Source organism: Podarcis raffonei, chromosome 6 (genome assembly GCF_027172205.1).
Source record: "Podarcis raffonei isolate rPodRaf1 chromosome 6, rPodRaf1.pri, whole genome shotgun sequence".
Lineage (NCBI taxonomy): Eukaryota > Metazoa > Chordata > Lepidosauria > Squamata > Lacertidae > Podarcis > Podarcis raffonei.
In genome coordinates, this window is record NC_070607.1 from 73,930,179 (window position 1) to 73,952,810 (window position 22,632).

Sequence of the window (22,632 nt, forward strand, 5' to 3'; positions counted from 1 at the left end):
TCAGATAGTTGTTTATTTCCTTGACATCTGGTGGGAGGGTATTCCATAAGGCAGGAGCCACTATAGAGAAGGCCCTCTGCCTGGTTCCTGTAACCTCACTTCTCGCAGTGAGGAAACCACCAGAAGGCCCTCTCAATAGTATAATACCTGATAGTCAAAAGGACAAAAAGTTTTTAAAGAGAATACTCTAATGAGTCAAACTAATTCTCTTCTAGCTAGCAATGCTGGGGAAGTGAGTATTAAAAGAAACCACAACAGCACTTTGAGAGAACATAAATGCCTTATATATAATGTCCCTAACAACATTGCTGGAATTGTCCTGTCCCTTCCTCAGTCAACTTTACACTTATTTCTTTTAGCATTTAAAATTGTAGACTGTGTTGGGTGGCTGGCAGAAAGCCAGGATATAAATGTAATAAACAGATAAATATAAAGCATGAACAGAAATTAGAAGGCACCTTTGGATCCCAAAATCTTCCATATTTATCCCTTTTAAGTCACACAAGTATCTAAAAAAATATTACATAGTTTTTGCCTGTTGAAATTAGAAGGACTTAAATATGCTTCATTGTGACTGCACTGGCCCAAGTATAAAGCTTTCTGTTGGCTTCTAGATACCAGGCAGGTACCATGAGCACAAAAATGGCCCTAGTGTTACCTCTGAATTAGTCCCGGATTTGGGTGAGTTTGTATCTGAATGTTATGAATTGGACATCTGTAACAACAAATGGATACAAATTCCTAATTGAGTGTTTCCATGGATAAAACGGCTGGTACAAAATACAACAGCCGAGGGAATGTAGTGAAACAATCTTTTGACTTATTCTATGCTTCACAGTATGAATCAAGTGCTTTGAAAGGGATACATATTCTTTAAATTCTTTCATTGAGCCACTGAAAAGATTTACATTCCTTTAAAGAAAGTATACTCCAGGGCATTTCTTCCAGAGTGAATGTTGCACTAATTTGCTTAGTTGTGTGCACATGAAAGAACTTCCCCCACATCCCAAAATTCCCCCTTTAACTTACTTCTATATGATACCATCAGAACCCTGCAATTCTTCTCCTTCAATGGCCTGAATCAGAGCTAACAATCAGGGCTTTATATCTCCTTAATAACGGACTAGAATTTTGGCACTAGCTGCACATTTGTAGCGGTTCTGCCTGTTGCACAACTTGATAAATTGTGTATTTATTCAGGGTTGATTGCTTTCACTCTGTAAGCATTTGGAAAGGATAAAAGAAGATGTTTCAGAACTGATTGAATTGGGCGAATTACTCCTCTTGATGCAAGGCCGAGTGTAACACATTACTACGGTTAGGAAGGAAAAGGGAGGGGGGAGTATGCTTACTGCATGGATGGGCAAGAACTCTGACTTCATCCACAGCTATGTACCCAGGGTGTCCCTTCAACGAAACCGATTCAAATATCACCTGAAATACACAGGGGGGAAACAAGCTGCTTAAGTAAGCTGTCTGAAAGGATCTCTCGCCTATTCTTTTTCGCATAGCTGAAGCTGAAAACGTTCAAAATCCAGGGACAGAGATTCACAACTCAACATATTGATTGCTTTCATAACCTAGCCAATTTAACCCCCCGAAGGTTTAGTCATTAATGCACAAGGAAGAAAAATACACACATTGTCCTGTTCCAATATGTCTCCACTGAACATAATGTCGGAAAATATCTATCACACTTCCACTTGGAAGAAGCCTGGGGCAGGGGCAGGGGAGGAACCACACTGATTTGTTCTTAAGCATAAGCATGAAGCCAAGTTAAATGGGTTAAATGCTAATAAAAACAGACAAAACCAAGGATTTCAGTGCCAGAACTAGGCCTAACAGTGCCTAACCATGTCTACTCATGAACAAGGCCTATTGAATTCAATGGGGCTTACTCCCTGAGATTAGGTTACAGTCTCTGTGTTATAAGAAACACGCAAACAAAATGGCTGCCCTGTAAATTCTCCTCCTGTGTCATTAAAAATGCCAAAGCTCATAGTATAATTATGTTGAGTCATTCAATTTTGCATACAACACTTAAGGAGGGAAACTTCACACTGGGCACACCTTTGGATAAACTACCTGAGCCGTATTTGGGCATGCAGGACATGTCACTATCCATCTGTCCGTAGGTTAGGTTGACAAAGTTAATTAGAGAAGATAAATAGTGCCATGTCAGTTTTGCAGAAATATGGAGCTTGTTGGAATGATAAAGGGCAAGATCTGGTCAATCCATATTCATTATTAGGAGATGTATGAAATAGATCATAAATTTGACAATTTTACATTTTACCATGTATGCGATGTATGTACATATGCAATGCATTTATTATACTTATTCAGTATATTTATAGGTAACTGTAATATTTTAAAAATAATACTGAATTTATAAAGTTATCTGTAAGATAATAGTATGTGTGTGTGTGTGTTGGTACTCACTGGAACAGAGTACTATCTCCAGTTTGATTTCAATAGCAGCTCCCATCTAGCTGCACCCTAAATAGAGCACCCAGGAAGTATCACAGAAGGTGGCTTTGCTGTTGTTGAAACATGGGGTATATCAAAATGGCAACCCCTTTGATGCCCAATGATGCTTCCCTGCCTTCTTCACCTTTTAGAGGCATTCAACTCACAGAAACGGAGGAATGTTTGCCAATTAACCTTGTGAAAAACTTCTTAAAAACATTAACATTTCCAAGTTAATTTATTTATAAATATTCTGTGTTTGGAATTAGACTTTTTAAATAATAATAATAATAATAATGAAGCCCTTTCAGTTTAAAATGAAACTGTGTCACCTTCCTCATTTATTGCATTTATAATCTTTCACTGTTCTGTCAAAATATAATTATGCTTAAAGGATTAATAATCAGAAATGAAATGAATGTATTTCTCATTTCTAATTCATATGCATATGCCTAATTAAAAAAAGCATTTGATGTAACACACAATATTTCTTTCCGTTTAGGCAAGTTTTCAAAGATATTACTGTGAGTATTAAGTTGTTGCAAGTGATTTATGTAATATGCAGCATTAGTCATTCTTTGGGACTTTGGGATGTCCCAACATAGCTGAGTCGTGACTTTGACATCCAATCTGGGACAATGTGAAAATTCATGGCAAAACTGAAACAACTAGAGAGAAGATGAAAAGAGTAGCCTAAGGTAAACCATATTAAGGGAATATGCTGACCATAGAAGAAAAACACTGAAATCTCATCTACCTCAAATGATTAAATATCCTCCGTGTCAGGGCTTACAAGTACTGTACTCAGTACTGCTAGCCAGACCTGATGCATATGTTACTTTTTGACACCTTAAAACGGGCTTCCTCAGACTTGGCCCTCCAGATGCTTTTGGCCTACAACTCCCATGATCCCTAGCTAGCAGGACCAGTGGTCAGGGATGATGGGAATGGTAGTCTCAAAACATCTGGAGGGTCGAGTTTGAAGAAACCTGCCTTAATGTAATTCTGCTCCTGGACAGCACTGGTGCCTGAGCTTTTGGTGGATACTGGTGTTCATTCTGTGTGGAAAGGGCTAAATTCTTTTCTGTTTTAGATTACTTTTTCCTTTGGATGAACACTTATGTCATTTTGTTTTATAACTTTTTTTAAAAATGAATTTTGTATTTTATCATTGTAAATTGCTTTGGGATGCCTCTGGATGTTTGAAGTAAATATATATATATATATATATATATATATATATGTATATGTATATGTATATGTATATGTATATGTATATGTGTGTATATATATATATATATATGAAACACAATAAATAGCAAGCCACATTTATTTCATGTGGAATACACAATGCATGTAATTTTCAATTAGTATTAACTACACTAGAGAAGACCCTTGTATTGAGCTGACCCATCAGGATATTAGATAGTAGCTCTCATTAGGTTAGTGCAAGCATCCCCAAACTGGGCCCTCCAGATGTTTTGGGACTACAACTCCCACCATCCCTCACTAACAGGAACAGTGGTCAGGGATGGTGGGAATTGTAGTCCCAAAACATCTGGAGGGCCAAGTTTGGGGATGTCTGGGTTAGTCCATGCATGCAAAGTATCAGATGTGTGCATATTTAAGAAATGATATCCACACAGTGGATCATAGCTCCAGATACAGGGGGTAGAAGGGATGAAATCAAGGAGAGAGGAATTGTTGGATGAAGAAAGTCTTGCCTCTTATCCGTCTTTGCAGAGGACAACCTCTTCACTGTTAAGTACATAACAGTGGTCAGCTATGTGCCAAACCAAATGTGATGTTGACTGCACAAATCCTATTAATGTCCAACTTATTTCATTGGCACAAATGGGAGCTCTAATATAAACAGCTGCTTCAAAGATGCCATTTTTGTCAGGATCATGGCAGAGAAAGAGCTAAACACACTCTCTCCACCTGCCCTCCCACATTCTCAAGAATACTCAGTTTTGACTATGGCTACAATTTTCATGACATGTCTCTCCATGTACTTTCCATCAAGGCTTCTGTAAGTGTACTTCTCCACATTCCCCATATAATTATCTGTATAGGGGCAAGGGGCTAAATTTGACCACTCCTACTCCTGGGGTCTTCATGCATCACTTGTACTCAGTATCCCTCAATGGTGAGGAAAATGTCAGCTAAGTGTTTCTGCTGCAAAACAAACAAACAACAACAACACGACAAAACAGTTTGTTAAAGCTGAAATTTGTATTAGCAACAAACTTGCAAATGTGTTCCTATGTAAATTCAGGTGTCTGGTGAAGCAAGCAAACGCCTGAATTACATTTCTAGCATTTATCTTAGTTTTTACAGAAATGCCAACATTCCTTAACTTGCATTGGGACAAATCCGAGGAAATACTATGGCTGCTCTCTTCTAAATCAGAGTGTGATTCTGAGTGCTACTATCTGTTATTTAATGAGGGTCCAAGCAGACGATATTGATAGTTATCTGTAGTATCTGGGGGAAAGGGGAAGTGGTTATTATCACAGAATAGATAGGATATGATATGATGTAATCACAAAATATCTGACGCAACTTTTTAAGGATGGGGGAATCTCAAACACACCTGATAGAAGTGTGGCCAGAATGTGCTGATTGCAAGTTCTACCTTCACCCAGCCTTCTGTAACAATCCCAGACACATTCCAGATAGGGTTGCCTTGAGGTCCACCATTAACCTTGACATAAACATTCAATGATCCAGGGCTGGAGCGGTCTCGACTGGACAGGTAGTAATGGAAGTCAATACAGTGTGTGTCATTTTCCTTCAAGGTTGGTAGAAGCAAGTGAGCTTTTTGTCCAGATGCTCTCCCAGAGCTGTTCACCATCATGAAGGAGCCTGGAGATAAATGTGAAACAAAGAGAGGGACAATAGCAGAGAAAAATAAGGTCAGTGGTTTCCTTCTCTTCCCCTGGAACAATAGTATGATGAAGAGCCAATAATTCTAAACAATCTGCCCAGCAGTCAGAAAACAAAACAGGTATTCATCTCAAAGAACTGAAAACCTATTATTTTATGCCAACACTTATCTGACAAGACAAGAAGACATCAAAATTACAGGAGCTGCAAATAAATTTGCACCCACTGCCTCCACCATTACTTAAAGAGGGTTATTTATTACTATTTTCAAATTTTCTACCCTGGATTTCAAATTGTCTGACAGTAAAATATCCACACCAAGCATGAAGTGCATACACATTGTACAAACCTCTTGCCAAGTGGCCAGGCTCTCCCAGTGGCATTTTCAAGCAGTATGAAGCTGACAGCCTTTATAACACATCTAAATTTATTGGTTTGTATTGTACCAATGTATTGTAATACATCACTGGAAAAGAGCAAGGCACAGTGGCACACAAAGGAGTGTGACTCCTCCACTGGACGGCAGCAATTAGCCACTGTGCAGGTCATAGATTACTGTGGGGTTTCACCAGGTTAAAATACTGAGCAGGCCATGGATTACTATGGGGTTTCACCAGCTTAAGATGTAGAAAGGAGAGCCTTAGACCAAATGGAGCCACGTTGGAACAGCTACCCTGACACTCCTGCTGTTTGAATTCATTATATTTTAATCACATTTGTAGCCCATTTCACAACTCTGATGCACCATTTGAATGCATGACTTCTCTCTGTAATTAAGGATTATCAATTTGTGCATGTTCCTGCAATTTAGAATTGTCAATTTGTACATGTCTCTGATCTAATCACTCAAATGAACACAATTTTTGAGTGGGCATCAATGTTATTTTTGTTCCTCATGAATTAAAGAAAGAAAGGAAAGTTAACACAATGCAGGCCACACAGGGAAGTGTTACTAGTTTTACAATCAAATATTAACTTTTAGTTCTGTTTGGTTTAAGCCCAAGAGTTAGAGACTGGATGCTGTAACAGCTGCTGAGACTCTGATCAACAGTGTGTCACACAGATAGTGCTGCTGTAACACAGCAAGAAGGGAAATGATTCATGCTGAAAAGTATTGCCATTTGTAAAGCAACCTTTTAAGAACACTATTTTAAGAACCTCAAAGCAAGAAAAGTCCACCAAATCCAATCCCTTGTCTTGATTTTTGTCTCTTCTTTGGGACAGTGTGTTCGCTAATGCATTTTTTAAAAAGTCCATTATACTTATCGTGCAAGGTATTCCTGGATCCTGTAAAAAGCAGCCACCAGATTGGGATTTAGGTTTCATACCTCCCAGCAGTCAATAGGTAACATTGCAAGTGAACAAAAAATAAAATAAAGAACAGGAAGCTGCCATCTTAGCTCTTTCCTGCTCCTTCCTTTTTCAGTTTTTAAATAACAAGTCAGAAAACGAGGAGATTCAATATCAGAAGAGCATGGAAGATGGCTTTTAACAGGAGAGGTTGCCTTAAAAATTCACTGAGGCACTCTGGTAGGAAAGGTAAAGAAGTATGACGGAGGATCTATTGGCAAAAGAAGTGGTGAGGTGCCACAGAATAAACAGCTGCTGACAGCCTGAGTGGCAGCTTTTATGGTATCCAAAAATACCTTTCACAGTAAGTTTAACAGACTTTTCTGGAGACCCCATAAAAGCACTTGTGAATGGATCTCCGATGGTGCAAGAGGAGCCATTGACTGGGATATGAGCAAAGTTGGCCCCACAGCATCATTGGTAGGGCAAGTATCATTAGCCATGGCATCTTTGACAACAGCATTAAAATGATAGCTTGATGGGGTAGGATGGAGGACACAGTTGAGAGAATTTTGGTTATGTTTTTCTGGAGATAATGTAATTGTCTCCACTTGAGTGTTTGAGGCCTCCTAGATGAATCAACTGGCAAAAAGGGAAGAGAAAGCTCTTATTGTAGTTGATCATGAAGTTGTGATCCTAGAAGGCTGATAGGCTCACATAAAGATCTCCTCTTGTTTGATGCAGAGGCAATCAGTATGTTATCAAGGTAAAGAAAAGGCAATATGCACTGAAGGTGGATGTGTGAAACAAGGGCTACCACTACCTTGGTGAATGCTCTCCAGGCTGAGGCCAAACTGCATTGCTCTGTATTGCGTGCCCAGACGGATACCCCCCGACCCTAGGCGACACCCAGGTGGAATAGTGAGTCATGACAACGTGTTATGGGATTAAAATTGGCTACAACTTTATTAAATTTTCAGATGTAGGAAGACCCTGGTGTAGGCATTGGGCGTTTATCCCTCCCAGTCCCCAGCCGGGTATCTGGGGCACATCAGGGTTAATCAATCTATCTGGGGTTTGGGCTGGCTCTGGAAGACATATGTTTAAGCAGAGAGTCCCCCCCCCCCCATTTCGCCGCAACACAGGGGAGAGCACTGTCAACATTTCAGCATATGGCTAATGACTCCCCTCAACACAACCCCTTTAACAGGGAACCCTGGGATCACCGCGGGGGGGGGGTGTCACCGCTTCACGCCCCCCCCCCAATTTAGGGAAGATAGACTAAAGGATTCCACCCAAGGCCTGAAGCTGCCAAAGTTGTGATGTTTTGCTACAGGGAAGGCAAAACCTGCCAATGCAGGGAAATTCCTTCCGGGTCCTTCAACAGCAACCATCAATGACTGTAGCAGCACCCACATACCTGTAAAGAAGCTGTTAACCTGCAATAAATGTCCTAAACTAAGGGAGGGGAGGGTGGGAGAAGCTCTGGAGCCGACTGAGGACTCCCAGGTAGGTTACACCCTCTGATGTGCCAGGTTGGCAGTCCTGTCCCTTATCTGGTCAACTCCCCTGGCTATGCCTCCCCAGCTGCAATTGGTTCTCAGAGCTGATGCCAGAATGAGAGGAGTTCATGGGACCATCTGATCTAGCTCTGAGATGTATATAACTCCCCTAGAGATGGGGCAGGAGAGGCTGGCAAGCTGGGAAGATCTGCCTAACAGAGTTGAAAGTGGCAGGTGCTGCTCCTGAACCATGGTGGGGAAGGCCGGAGTCAAAACTTGGGTAAATGGAGAACTACCTGTAATATTGTCTATTGCATTTACGGGTAATTTTGCTGCTGCAATTCGCTCCTGGCAGGAGAGTGTGCATTTCTTCTGTGCCTTTCCATTTAAGCGCAGGAAAAGAAGCTGTTTGAACAATAGCCGATCATTAGGTGATTGTTAGCAAAAAACACGGGAAACTGTCTAACTTCCCACTGAGAGCTAATGACTAGAGGTTTGAAAAGCTTTACCTATACTGAGCAAAAAGCTGGAGGGGGGGGGAATCCAGAGGCTACTATGGATGAAGTCAGCAGTGCAAAGGACAATACAGAGTCTAGGAAGACTGTAGAGAAGGAAACCAACAACTGAATAGGTCTCAAGAAATCAGTGTGAAAACACCGGAGCGGGGAAAGGAGTGCTGAGAATAACTAAAAATGAGGCTAAACACACAAAGAAATTCCACAAAAGGTAAAAGAAACAAGGAAATAACCAGTTTGGAAGGACAACACCAGGAGTCTCATGAACAAATGACCACTTCCTGCAAGGCAAAGTAAAAAAAAACACAGAAGAAGGAAGGAGTTGGGAGAAGCTGAGACAGAAGCTTCTAGTTTAAATTCCTCATTTTATTTTTTTGCAAGCTTGCAATGTTGCCTATTGACTGTCAGGTGGCACCACACCTAAGCCCCAATCTGGCTACGGTTTTTACTGGGTGTCCAGAATCAGGTGGGGATCATAATTCTACTCCAATAAAACTTTATCTGAGACACGGGCCAAGGGCAGACTTGGATCCCAGTGCAATGGAACTGATCACACTGCCCTAAATCTAACTCTGCACTGGCCACATTCAGACATTACACTAAATGACTTTGCAGGTTGTTCATTCCCTCTCCTTCTCTAGCACAGATGCAAGGAGAAGTGCAGAAGTTTTCACTTCTGATTTTGCTTAACCATCCACAGCTTGTTGTGTTGTCCAAACTGGCAAACTGTGATGGATGTTTGTTATGGTTTGTTTCGGGGAAAGGGGGGAAAACCCATTTGAAATTGTTGGTTTGTTTATGACTCACTAACTTAAAGTTTAAAGTAGTGGCGACTTCCGGGTTAGCGCCATCGTCTAATGGCGGATTCCCTCCGAGCTCCGGAGGGAATCGGCTTAGTAGGGGTCGGGTTCTGCCGCGGCGGCGACGCAGGGACCCTCAGAAACCACAGGCGCTGAAGCCTGTGGACCTGGTGACTCGGCGGGCACCATTTGCGCCCCCCCGACCCGCGAAGGAGCCTTTTTAAAGGCTTCGAAAAGGGGGACGGAGAGCGGTGCGGTGCTGAGAGTCGACTGCTTCCCCTACTGAGTGAAGCCGCATGCCATGGACGGAGAGCGCTGACTTCTTTCTCTGAACATTTGGACTAAAAGTAACAACCCGTGAGTAATACGGAAATTGGACTTAAAAAGGGAAATTTTTCTTGGGAATTAGGCACGACCGGGTAAGGTGCAAAGAGGAAGTCCGCCTACCCGCCTTGTAAACATCTTAAAGCAAGGATTTTATAACTAAGGTTGAGAGAACACCTTTCTCTTTTGTGGATAAAAGCAATTAACTCCACGTTTTGGCAATATAAGTGATTATGCTGGAGGATAAGAGCTAATAATGAGAGCGGAATTGTCACCCCTCCCACAAGACCCGGGAGCGATCGGTGAGAGAGCCTGCTGAAGAGATATAGAAGACTTTGACAGCTGTCAAACTAGCTGTCAAAGTTGGGGAAAAAGGAGAACTTTGTTTCTGTTGTCTTTGCTGGTTATAAGGGGGGGTTCAGGACATTACAAGAATGGCTGTAAGTGGAAAAACACTGGCTGAACTGGAGAGGACTTTTTTTCTCTTGGGAAAGTTACAAGAACAAAGTGATGTTTTGGCTACAAGTGTTACAATATTGAATGGAGCAGTAAATAAAACTACTGAGCCTGGAAGGGACTTGACTCAAGTCTTTGCAGCTGAACAAAAAGTTTTTGCAGCTGAACTAAAAATCTCTGCAGCTGAACAAGAAAAGAAATCTGAGAAATTTGAGAATGTGAGGAAAGAGATACATGATGATTTGAAGGAAAAGGAAGGAGGAGCTATAATGCCACAGATGATTAAGGAGAGCCAGAGGCTGGTTAAGATGGATACAAAGGAAAATAAGATCAGGATGATGAAAATTTGGTTTGAATTAAAGAATGGAGAATGGAGAGATCTCCTTATTTGGAGATCTGAAGACCTATGGATTACAAACCTGGCTAAAGTGGAAACTGGAGCTTTTGGGACATTTGGACTTAAGAGAAGTAAGAAACAAGATTTTGGCTCCACTTTTAAATATGGAGGCCTGGCTGGAAGAAACATGGACCTTATTGGGACAGAGCTTCTTCGAGATTTGGTGTTCAATATAAAGGACTATCAAAAAAACTGGCAGAGAGGAATTGAGAGAGAATTAAGAGCCTCGGACGTGAGGTCGCCAGGCTGACAGCAGATGGACTGATGGACTTTTGTTGGGGTTCGAAACCGGGAAAGGGGGGTGGGGCTTTGGGAATTCAAAGGGTGTACAATTATATTCTGTTTCTTTTAATTTTGTTTTGCTACTAATATAAAAATGGGGAATTCGTGGAAGGGAATTGGGGTTGACCTTAGAAAAAGATTTTTAAGAATAAGTACTGATGTATAAAGACTGAGGTTTATAAGTTAAAATTGGTTAACTAAAATGAATTAAAGAAAATAAGGTAAAGTTTGGGGACAAGAACTTGCTGAGCTAAAAATTGGAACTGGAATACAAGAAGGGGAGGTGTGGGGAAGTCAAGGAAATTGGTTATTGATAGTAAGGAATGTAAATTTTATGTGCTTTTAATGGTTTTTTTGTTTTTTCTTTATTTTTTGAAAATTTCAATAAATATCTATAATAAAAAAATTTTTAAAGTAGTGGCAACTATGTTCTGTTCCAAGCGCTGTTGTCTGATAGCCTCCCTTTTGTTCCCACACTTTGTCTGCCATTATCCACCTTGGATGGATCTACACACAGGAAAAAAACCCCACTATAAATAAGTCAGAAATTAAAACGTTATAATAAGAGAAAAGAAAAACTTATGTAAAAATTCTATAGAAATGTTTTGTGCTCTCTGGTGCCATCTGGTGTTGCGTGCTTATAACACATTCAAATTGCTGTACAGTGGTACCTCGGGTTACAGCCACTTCAGGTTACAGACTCTGCTAACCCATAAATAGTACCTCGGGTTAAGAACTTTGCTTCAGGATGAGAACAGAAATTGTGCAGTGGCAGCACGGCAGCAGCGGGAGGCCCCATTAGCTAAAGTGCTACCTCAGGTTAAGAACAGTTTCAGGTTAAGAACGGACCTCCAGAACGAATTAAGTTCTTAACCCAAGGTACCACTATATTGACAAATGTAGCTGAGTCTCTTATCTGTCTATAGCTGCTAAGCTGGCCAATGCTGGCAATCATAGAAAGGAATGCTGTAACAACCTGACTGGCTTCCACCCTGCATTGAAAGGAAAGAAGGGAAGGAGCGTATCCTATCCTCTAAGGCCCCAAGCAACTGAATTTGGGGACATGTAAAAGCCAATCTCCTCTACATCCTAATTGAATCAGATCAACACCCTGCTACTTATTAACCGATCAATTCCAATTCCACGTTAAATCACCTTGTGATGCTCCACCTAGCATCATCTAGCACGTATTCTCCTCTTGTTAAAGAAAATAGCCTTGGCAGCATTATTATTATTATTATTATTATTATTATTATTATTATTATTATTATTTTAGCTGCCCTTCACCCTAAGGTTTCAGGGTGGTTTACAATATTAAAAACAGAGTAAGCAATGGGTTGCTGGTGGTGAAGGGGCAACAGTGTACTGGATAAATAGGTACTATACAGGTTCAAAACTTCGTGCTCCTGAGAACTCTAATATGCTTCATTAGTTTCTTCATAAGGGTTGTATTCCACAGTCCATCCCACCATGCTGCTAGAGTTACATTTGTAGCTGTTTTCCAACCCATACACACAATTGACCTTCTCTCTTAGTCTCCCTCTCATACAAAGACACACACACACACACACACTACAACTATGGGAATCCACAGAAGAATATTTTGAGAAAGGCGTTTAAAATTCTCCCTTTCATGGCTGCAGCGAAGTGACAAAAAACACTCCTCTCTAGCAATAAAAATAATGAGAACTGTTGGTTTAATTCTCTTTAAAAGATCTGCTTTGTGGATGTGTGCACACATGCCTTGAGGAAAACCAGCAAAAGTAGTAAGAGATTGGGAGAGGGGGGCAGAGAAAGAGAAGAAAGAATATCTATTTCAGCAGTCAGGCATAGTAATTTTTAATCAAATGCAGCCCTCTTGACATTCTCAGTTCCGATGCAGCTGCCAAGTCATGCTGCAAACGTTATCTCTCTGTTGGCCCCCATGCAGTTCATAGAAGATTGAATCTGGGAAAGCTTGCCTCACTAGTAACCTATTGAAGTTAGGGTGTCCCCCCCCTTCACTTTTTCTTTTGTATGCCATGTTACAGCAGCGTGACAGACACCCAGATGAGCCGGATAAACATTCTGATCATTTCTGATCAATGAGCAGCCATATGTAGTAGGCTTAGAGGAGGAGACAATGGCAGCATTTGCCCAAATAAGCTTTTCCACTGCTTTGCAATTACACACAACAGAAATGTGTGTGACTCTCCCTGTTTTAAAATGGATCGTGCCAAATATAGACACAATGGGCAGCAGAAATGGAGATGAGAGAGAATGAGTGTACATACTTGCATACAAAGAGAACACTCGGGGTGTGGAGGAAAAGCATGTGAAGTCTTGCTTGATCTCCTAACCACCTACACCGCATCCTTTAGACAAGAGAAAATATGCAGATTCTCAAGAGAAGAGCCCAGCTAAATGGAAAAGCATGAATGAGCTTACCACATCATATAGATGCTTGGCCAAAGTCCAAATCACATATTCCAGGACCTTGGGAGCAGTTTTACAGCAAGCAAAGTACTCTGGGAGCAGTCTGCATTCAGCTATGAAAAAATAATCTGGAGCAGACACCATCTTAAGAAAAATCTTTATCTGTACTTATTTTAGCCTTTGGGAACTTTTAAATCCCCCAAATTACTATTTTATATGCTTTTATACTATATTTTTACTAGTTTTATACTGTCTTTTTATTTTAATAATTTTCTTTATTGTTTTTATGTTGAGCGGTAGTTTTAGATTTTTAAAAATATTACATTATTAGCTAATGCTTTAAGTAACTATGTTCTGAATCCAAATCCCAAAGTTAAGATATCCTACAAGATTATTTAAGATCCAGTGAAAATAACTTCTGTTTCTAGCAGATAAGGTTGTGCTCTTGGGGTTCCGAGTTAAATATTCAGGCCTGAATTTTGCCATTTATGATATCTTAGATTCTTTCAGAGGAAGGGATATAAATTTAATCTCTCAATCAATCAATCAATCAATCAACATCCTAAATACCTAAGAGACTAAGTTTTGGAAAATCAGCAAGTCCCCAGTACAAATATCACCAATGCCATTTAGCCACTTGCCACTTACAATGAAGGATGCTAATCATGTTGGAATGCGGGTGGCGCTGTGGTCTAAACCATGGAGCCTCTTGGGCTTGCCAATCAGAAGGCCGGTGTTTCAAATCCCCTTGCTCTGTCCCAGCTCCTGCCAACCTAGCAGTTCAAAAGCATACGGGTGCAAGTAGATAAATAGGTACCACTGTGGCAGGAAGGTAAATGGCATTTCCATGCGCTCTGGTTTCCACCACAGTGTTCCGTTGCACCAGAAGCAGTTTAGTCATGCTGGCCACATGACCCGGAAACCTGTCTGTGGACAAACGCCAGCTCCCTCAGCCTGTAAACGAGATGAGCGGTGCAACCCCATAGTCGCCTTTGACTGGACTTAACCATCCAGGGGTCCTTTACCTACCTTGAACTTAATCATGTCTGGGGTGTACAACCTGCAATATTGGGGGCAGTGCACTTCTGAATGGCAGGGCAGAGTCTCAAACAAAGATGTGCTCTTCCAAGCCCACTTTCCCAGCATGTTCAGACTTCTGTCTCAGCGACGTCTACACTGGCTTGCTCATGTACACAGAATGGAAGATGGCAGGATCCCCAATGATGTGCTTTGCGGAGAGCTGGTCTTGGGCACAAGGCCTGTTGGCCTGCATTACAAAGATGTCTGCGAATGTGACACAAATGTGACACTGACAATGTGAAGCCCAATGTATGGGAATCCCCTGCTGATGACCACAATGCCTCAAGACAGACAGTTAGGACATGTAGCCATGGCAATGACCAGAGGAGAAATGACCATTGGGAGCAGTGCAGAGAGAAGAAATTCCATGGTGCATCTGCCCCAGCATAACTAGACGTCTTCATCTGCCCCAGCTACAATAAAACACGTATCTCCTGTCTCTACAGCCACAGAAGGCAGTGTAACTCTCCAACAGTTTGACTTCACCCCTAATGGAACACTTTTTCATTGTCTCTCAAGACTGACAGGTGCCAATGCTTCTGAATACCAAGTGCTGGGGAGCCAAGAGGGGCATGTCTGGTGGGCACAGCCAGGGCTGTAGCTTCTCAGTAGGGATTACTGCGGGGAGGGGTGAGGCAGCAGCTAAGTTGGGGCTGTGCAGATTGGTCAACAGTTCTGTGAGGAACAGAAGAGGGGAAATTGCTGCTGCAACCCTCTCCTCCTTGTGGGCACCGCATAGGCATCTGGCTAGTAACTGTGAAAACAGGATGCCTTGGGCCTGACCCAACAGGTCTCTTCTAGTGATGAGGGAGAAATTTGATTCAGTTCACATTTGAAGCTGATCTTATCAAATCTGAATGCTGAGAAACAACATTACAATCAAAACACAGCTGGCCTTCAAAATTCACATTAATCCGAATTTTATGGTAGTTTTCCAACCAAATCATGTTTACAAAAAATGCATATTAGGTAAAATTCTGCATTAAAATAAATACATTTGTGAAAACCACATATAAAATACATTGTACTAGGCAAGATTGATTGAAAAGATGTGGACTATATTCAAACTGCATATCAAACTGTTAGCAGAAATTCATACAAAAATTGGGAGAATCGATTGGTGGAATTGGCACTCCTAGAAGTACCACATAATTCCTGTTCTGCATTTACAGTATAAGAACTCAATCATTTAGTTTGGCAGCATCTATGCTTTGAAACAACCTCAGATATGCAGATGACACAACCTTGATGGCAGAAAGTGAGGAGGAATTAAAGAACCTTTTATTGAGGGTGAAAGAGGAGAGCACAAAATATGGTCTGAAGCTCAACATCAAAAAAAATGAAGATCATGGCCACTGGTCCCATCACCTCCTGGCAAATAGAAGGGGAAGAAATGGAGGCAGTGAGAGATTTTACTTTCTTTGGCTCCATGATCACTGCAGATGGTGACAGCAGCCACAAAATTAAAAGACGCCTGCTTCTTGGGAGAAAAGCAATGACAAACCTAGACAGCATCTTAAAAAGTAGAGACATCAACTTCCCAACAAAGGTCCGTATAGTAAAAGCCATGGTTTTCCCAGTAGTGATGTATGGAAGTGAGAGCTGGACCATCAAGAAGGCTGATCGCCAAAGAATTGATGCTTTTGAATTATGGTGCTGGAGGAGACTCTTGAGAGTCCCATGGACTGCAAGAAGATCAAACCTATCCATTCTGAAGGAAATCAGCCCTGAGTGCTCACTGGAAGGACAGATCGTGAAGCTGAGGCTCCAATACTTTGGCCAACTCATGAGAAGAGAAGACTCCCTGGAAAAGACCCTGATGTTGGGAAAGATGGAGGGCACAAGGAGAAGGGGACGACAGAGGACGAGATGGTTGGATAGTGTTCTTGAAGTTACCAGCATGAGTTTGACCAAACTGTGGGAGGCAGTGGAAGACAGGAGTGCCTGGCATGCTCTGGTCCATGAGGTCATGAGTCGGACACGACTAAATGACTAAACAACAACAAATGCTTTGAAACACCCTGCCTACTGATATCAAGAAGGCACTTTGTGAGACAAGGGTGGTGTGTGTGTGTGTGTGTGTGTGTGTGTGTGTGTGTGTTATTTAGAATGGTGTTTTTATTGCTTTTTGTTATGAAAAAGCTTCGATAAAAATAATAACAATATCAAGCAAGTGCCTTCACTGTACTCTTTTTGGCATCTGCTAAAAACATTCTGGTTTAGACTATCCTATCCAGATGCTTAGAAATGCTGAGGGAATTTTAATCTGTTTTGGTACTTTAACTTTTGTGTGTTTTATAGTATTGCTGTAAATTTTTCTCGATTTGAGGGTTGGCTTTGAGGGTTGTTGGGGGTTTTTTACAACCAAGCAATGAATGCCTTTTAGGAAAATGAAATCAAGAAAAATGAAATGAAATGTTGAATCATTTTCATGAGGATTTTTTTTTAATGTGAATTCCAGCAGAAATGTGGAGAACTGATTCAACCCTCCACCACCACCTAAAATATGGAGGATAATAGTACAGTGGATGCTTGGGTTGTGAATGTGATCCGTGCGGGAAGCACGTTCGCAACCCGCAGAGTTCGCAACCCACAGTGCCGCATCTGTGCATGCGTGGGTCATGATTTGGCACTTCTGCACATGCGCAAGTGCCGAAACCCGGAAGTAACCTGTTCCGGTACTTCTCGGTTTGGCGTGGTGCACAATCCAAAGCATCTGTAACCCGAGGTATGACTATACCTCTACTGAGGCAAGCAAGAAGCATTGCCATGGTTTAAGAACACATTCCAATCAGACAAGAGGATGCAGCCTTGGGAGAAGTCACATGGGCCATGTAGAGAGACTTGGAGCACTACATTCACACACCCTTGAAACTGGCCTGAACCTAGCCCACTACTAAGGACATAAAGAAGGATCAGGCAGTGGCATAGCTAGCCGCTTGGGGGCCTGGTGCAGGGGCGTGTCCTGCAGCTGGGAGCAGGGCAATCCACCTGTGGGGGCAGAGCAAGCAGCCGATGGGGGAGGGGTGATCCACTCATGGGAGCAGGGTGAGGCTCTCTGACGCTTGGAGCCTCTCCGCTGCCTCCCCCTCAGCTGTGGGGCAGCTGATATTCATCAGCTGATATTCCAAAGGATTATAGCCTCTGACCATGGAGGCAGACCAGAGCCATCATGTTGCATGCTGATGATGCATGCAGGATTGGTTCAGAAGTTGTGAACATGAATAAGTGACAGAGTTAATGTAGGCAACCCATTCCCATTCCCAAATTCATTCAGACAATATGGCCATATTGTTGAATGGGACTGGTCGGCAAACATGTCTTTTAAGTTGCAGCCATAGAAGAAAACTTTGGCCAAACTTGAATGGTTATAAACAATCACTTTGTTGCTATTAAGAATCACCTGAATTTCTTTCTATCTGAATGAAGAAAGGAACCGGAGAATAACATCAAATATTATTTCTCTTCATATTTCCAGCACTGCTTATTTTCTGGAACACTGCCAACCTTATATCTGTGTTTTATCATTTTCCTCCCTAAATTAAACATTCATCCATCCATATTGCCATTTGCTATTTTCATCTTCAAATTTGCAAACATGTCAGGGCTACAGACAATATAATCCTACAGCTGAGGAAAGGAGATATTTTGCATGCTGTGAAAGGCCAGGGTTTTTGTACTTATTAATGTAGACACAGGGGCACATGGTCTTTCAAGCAAGCTGATATCAAGTCTGCCTGGTTTATGTGGTTTGCTCAACAGGTTAGCATAATTAATATTTGTTGCTCCCAGTTTCATTGAGATTTTTGAAATATATAATTTTATTATATGCTTAGATCATCAGGATTAAGTAAAACATGAATTCTTTTAAATATATATACTAAAAAAAAAATGAAGCCTAAACTGGTCCTTGCATTGCTACAGTTATTGAATATATCACTAAAATTGGGGGATTAAACCACGAAGTGCTCCCTAGATGCTCATAAATTTCATTTCCCCCCTCCCTGATGCATAATGATGCCTTGATAAGCCTCCTATTATTGATGCATCTGCAACATATATCCTCTTTTCAGAGCCGAAATCGTACTTGGTAGCAGATGGTGCCTATTGTGTTTACACATCAGCACTTTATGATTGCATTTTCTCATGTCTACAGTAAAAAAGAAAGCCATAATTGAGTTTTTAATGGCTTTGCACATTGTTCATTAAGATTACATGACTGTGTTCCTGCAGATGACAGCTGAAGAAATGAGCCACCAAGAAGGACCCCTCGTGACCAGCTCAGTTGAGGCTGCTTCGGTATCACCTTTCAGCTGCCACATTGCTTAAAAGCTAAATCATTATAGACAGTAGAGTACCAAATGCACATTTAACAGGATGCAGGTGGAATGACTCTGGCACAAATCTAACTTCCAGCACCTAAAAACTATTGTGAATTTATTTATTTATTTATTTATTTATTTATTTATTTCCCACCCACCCATCTGGCTGGGTTTCCCCAGCCACTCTGGGTGGCTTCCAGGAAAATATTAAAATACAGTCATACCTCATGTTGCATCCACTTCAGGTTATGTCTTTTCAAGTTGCGCCCCGCGGCAACCCGGAAGTACTGGAACGGTTACTTCTGGGTTTTGCCACTCGCATATGTGCAGAAGAGCTAAGTCGCACCATGCGTGTGCGCAGACACGCCACTTCTGGATACGAACGCTTCGAGTTGTGGACGTGCCTCCAGGATGGATTACGTCCGCAACTCTAGGTTCCACTGTAGAATAATTCAACAAATATTAAAAGCTTCCCTTAACAGAGCTGCCTTCAGATGTCTTCTAAAAGTCTGGTAGTTGTTGTTCTCTTTGACATCTGGTGGGAGGGCGTTCCACAGGGCGGGCGCCACTACCAAGAAGGCCCTCTGCCTGGTTCCCTGTAACTTCACTTCTCGCAGTGAGGGAACTGCCAGAAGGCCCTCATAGTTGAATCTCAGTGTCTGGGCAGAACGATGGGGTGGAAATGCTCCTCCAGATATACTGAAGCAATTTTGGGCTTGAAAGGTCAGCACCAGCACTTTGAATTGTGCTCGGAACAAATAGAGAAGTGGGGAATCTCAGGAATAGGGGCCAAACGCAGCCCCCCGGGTCTCTCTGTCTCTGGCCCTCAAAATGCGCCCCAGACCACACGCTGTCTTCTCAGGTCACACACCTCACTGATTCTGCTTGGAGCACAAGTGTTTTTGCCTGGCTGAAATGTGTCCTTGAAGTACCAATAATGCCTCTTGCTTGTCTAGATAGATGATATAGAGGTAGGTGGGTGCAGAAAGTATCCTACAGTACAAAAGTTACTGCTCCATTTACTTTTGCCTCTGTCCCACCCACTACTAGCATGTGCCCCTTGCAAGGTGGTCAGAAGGGAATGCATCCCCTGAGCTGGGAAAAAAATCCCCCTAATGTTGAATTAAATGGGACATGGGTGGCGCTGTGGGTTAAACCACAGAGCCTAGGACTTGCCGATCAGAAGGTCGGTGGTTCGAATCCCCATGATGGGGTGAGCTCCCATTGCTCGGTCCCTGCTCCTGCCAACCTAGCAGTTCGAAAGCACGTCAAGTGCAAGTAGATAAATAGGTACCGCTCCGGCGGGAAGGTAAACGGCATTTCCGTGCACTGCTCTGGTTCGCCAGAAGCGGCTTAGTCATGCTGGCCACATGACCCGGAAGCTGTACACCGGCTCCCTCGGCCAATAAGGCGAGATGAGCGCCGCAACCCCAGAGTCGGCCACGACTGGACCTAATGGTCAGGGGTCCTTTTACCTTTAATGCTGAATTATGGGGTGGGGACCATTTTAAGGAGTAATTTCAAACTTTGGTGTGCTTGAAGGCACCTCCCCTTTGCTCCGTAAAGAAGCTAATCAATAGACTCGTGTCAGAAAAACACACAGATACTGTTCTCAAATGATAAAAACAAAACAAACCCCAACACACAAATCTACTTACTGAAGGGCCTACACAATTTATCATCCAAACAGGAACACTGCATTGGCAATGCTTTGTGATAAAACAGAGGACAAAAAGAACCTGTTCATTTCATTTTTTATTAGAAATATAATAAAGAAGAAATGAAAGGATTGCTCAACTGGAAACAGCAATATATTACATTAACAAAAATGTTCTTTCAACAGTGCAGTTAATTTGGGATGATGATGGCAATGCCAAAAAGCCTTCTTTGGCAATTCTTAAATGATGGCGTCAGAAGAATTCACCAAGGTATTTTCAGTGGGTAATGGTCATTGAATGCCAGCATACAGAAGTAAAAGAGCAGACCAATTAGAGCAGGTCAAACTATGGAACCTATAATGAGAGTCAAGTTGATAGAAATTTGTTGTCCAAAGAATATTTGACATTAAGCATTGCTTCCAACTTCTACTCTTGTTCTGACTTGGCTTCAAAATAGACACCATTAACATGAGGGCAGAAGAGAGCCTCCTAGACTAGGGGCTCCTCAAAATGATTTATTTAACATAAAGCTTACAGATATATCCAGTCCTTATTGAGCTTTCTGATTTATTTGCAGGAATGTAATATGACAATAAGCATTCGTGCTGATTGGCTTACAGGCTGTTAAGACATTTTCCTGTTAAATCCTTTAGTTCCACATTTTTCAACACTTTCCCCATCACTTTTCTAACTGCAAAACATCTGTTTACTTCATGTTGTGCTTTAATCTACTTCGACTGGCCATACTGGTTCACATGGTACATTTTGCGTCCACAAAACTACTGGGGAAAGTCTAGTAAATGGAATTGTAATCACTCGGTTCACACCAGTTCTGTATGCAGATAACCCAAGACCTATTACCTTTCTTCCACAAAGCCAGATTGGAGGGGGTCTACTGTTCCTGCCTGTTGGATTAGGATTGGAATTACTAAAGCAAGACAACTCCAGTAAGCAGTTTTACCTTTCTCCAAGCAGGGTAAGAACAGAAGAAAAGCCCCACTGTATCAGACCAGAACGCCATCTTGTCTAGCATCCTGCTCTCAAACTGGCCAACCAGGTGCCTATGAAAAGTCTGCAAGCATGAGCTGAGTGCAGCTGAACTCTTTCCCCCCCTTGATTCCCAGCAACAAATACATCAACTGATATGCTGCTTAATCTTTTTTGTGACTGGATAATGTGTGACTTAATGCGTCTGCAATGTTCCAACATTTGATGTTTCTACCCTCAACAGGTGTAATCATTGACAACCTTTAGAGAAGAGAGAGGTTTTAATTACAAACATAAACATGACAACGCAGCTTCGAAACAATGGCATTTCCCATTAAAATATATGGATGCCTCCATGACCCCAACATTTGAGGTAATCGATTTAGCAATGTAGCAAACAAGCAAATAAAAATGAAGAGGAGGAATCGAGCATCTCATGAAGGCAATTGTTCCATCAGGGAAAGCATTTCGGCCTGCCAGATGGATTGAGCCTTCCTCTCCTTCCCCTGCACACTGCTCTGGGATCTCTTTCGACCCCCTGTTCCCTAGCCAATCACAAGAGGTGCATTGCGGGGGGGGGGGAGCCCCACTGCACAACTAAAATATACCAAAACACATGAATCAAAATAATGATGGTGGTGATGCCAGACAAGAGTCAGCATAGAAAACTTATTCCTAGTACACAGAGTCACTAGTCACTGTTACCACTGCTTCAAGTTCTATGGGATTTGGGGGCACATTGGCTGAAATGTTGCTCTTTCAATACATCTTTGCAAACTCTTCCTAAAGGCAGATGCTGAACAGGGTCAAGATGTGTCAATGTGCAAACTTTGAGTAAGTAAAATAAATATGAACACATCTCTGGTTCCCTCAGTTCAAACTGTTGCAATCTTGCTCTACCGCACTGAATTAAACGTTTATATACAGCTTATATATATTCTCTGGGTTACCAGAGAAATCCACCTCCACTTCCACTGGGCTGGAAAGGTTAAATTAAGCAGAGGGTGTTCTCCCTCCCCTTCCCCAGTTTTCCTAGCTAAGCTGACTTCCCTTTGACCCTGGCCTCCCCCTTTCACTGATCAAATGTGCAGGCGGACAGACAAGCAATGGGTGGGCTGCTCACCCATGGGAGCCTGTGGTAAGCCCAGAAATAAGGTTTCCAAGGGTAGGGAGAGCTGAGTCAGCCCTGGATCCTGGAACTGATGCAGTTATTATGTAAGGACCAGGAAAGACCATCCTGCTGCCC

At 42.0% G+C, this 22,632-nt stretch overlaps 1 protein-coding gene across 11 annotated transcripts in view; it reads right to left on the minus strand.

Annotated features, from left to right (window-relative positions):
* The window catches only part of PTPRT (protein tyrosine phosphatase receptor type T), a 603,119-nt gene that overhangs the window by 359,082 nt on the left and 221,405 nt on the right, over positions 1 to 22,632 (minus strand). For all 11 annotated transcript variants that reach the window (XM_053394030.1, XM_053394036.1, XM_053394029.1 and 8 more), the window contains exons 3-4: positions 5,066 to 5,337; positions 1,353 to 1,434 (exon numbers count right to left, since the gene is read on the minus strand). In XM_053394030.1, the coding sequence (XP_053250005.1) occupies positions 1,353 to 1,434; positions 5,066 to 5,337 (354 nt within the window). The remainder of the gene's footprint in view (positions 1 to 1,352; positions 1,435 to 5,065; positions 5,338 to 22,632) is intronic.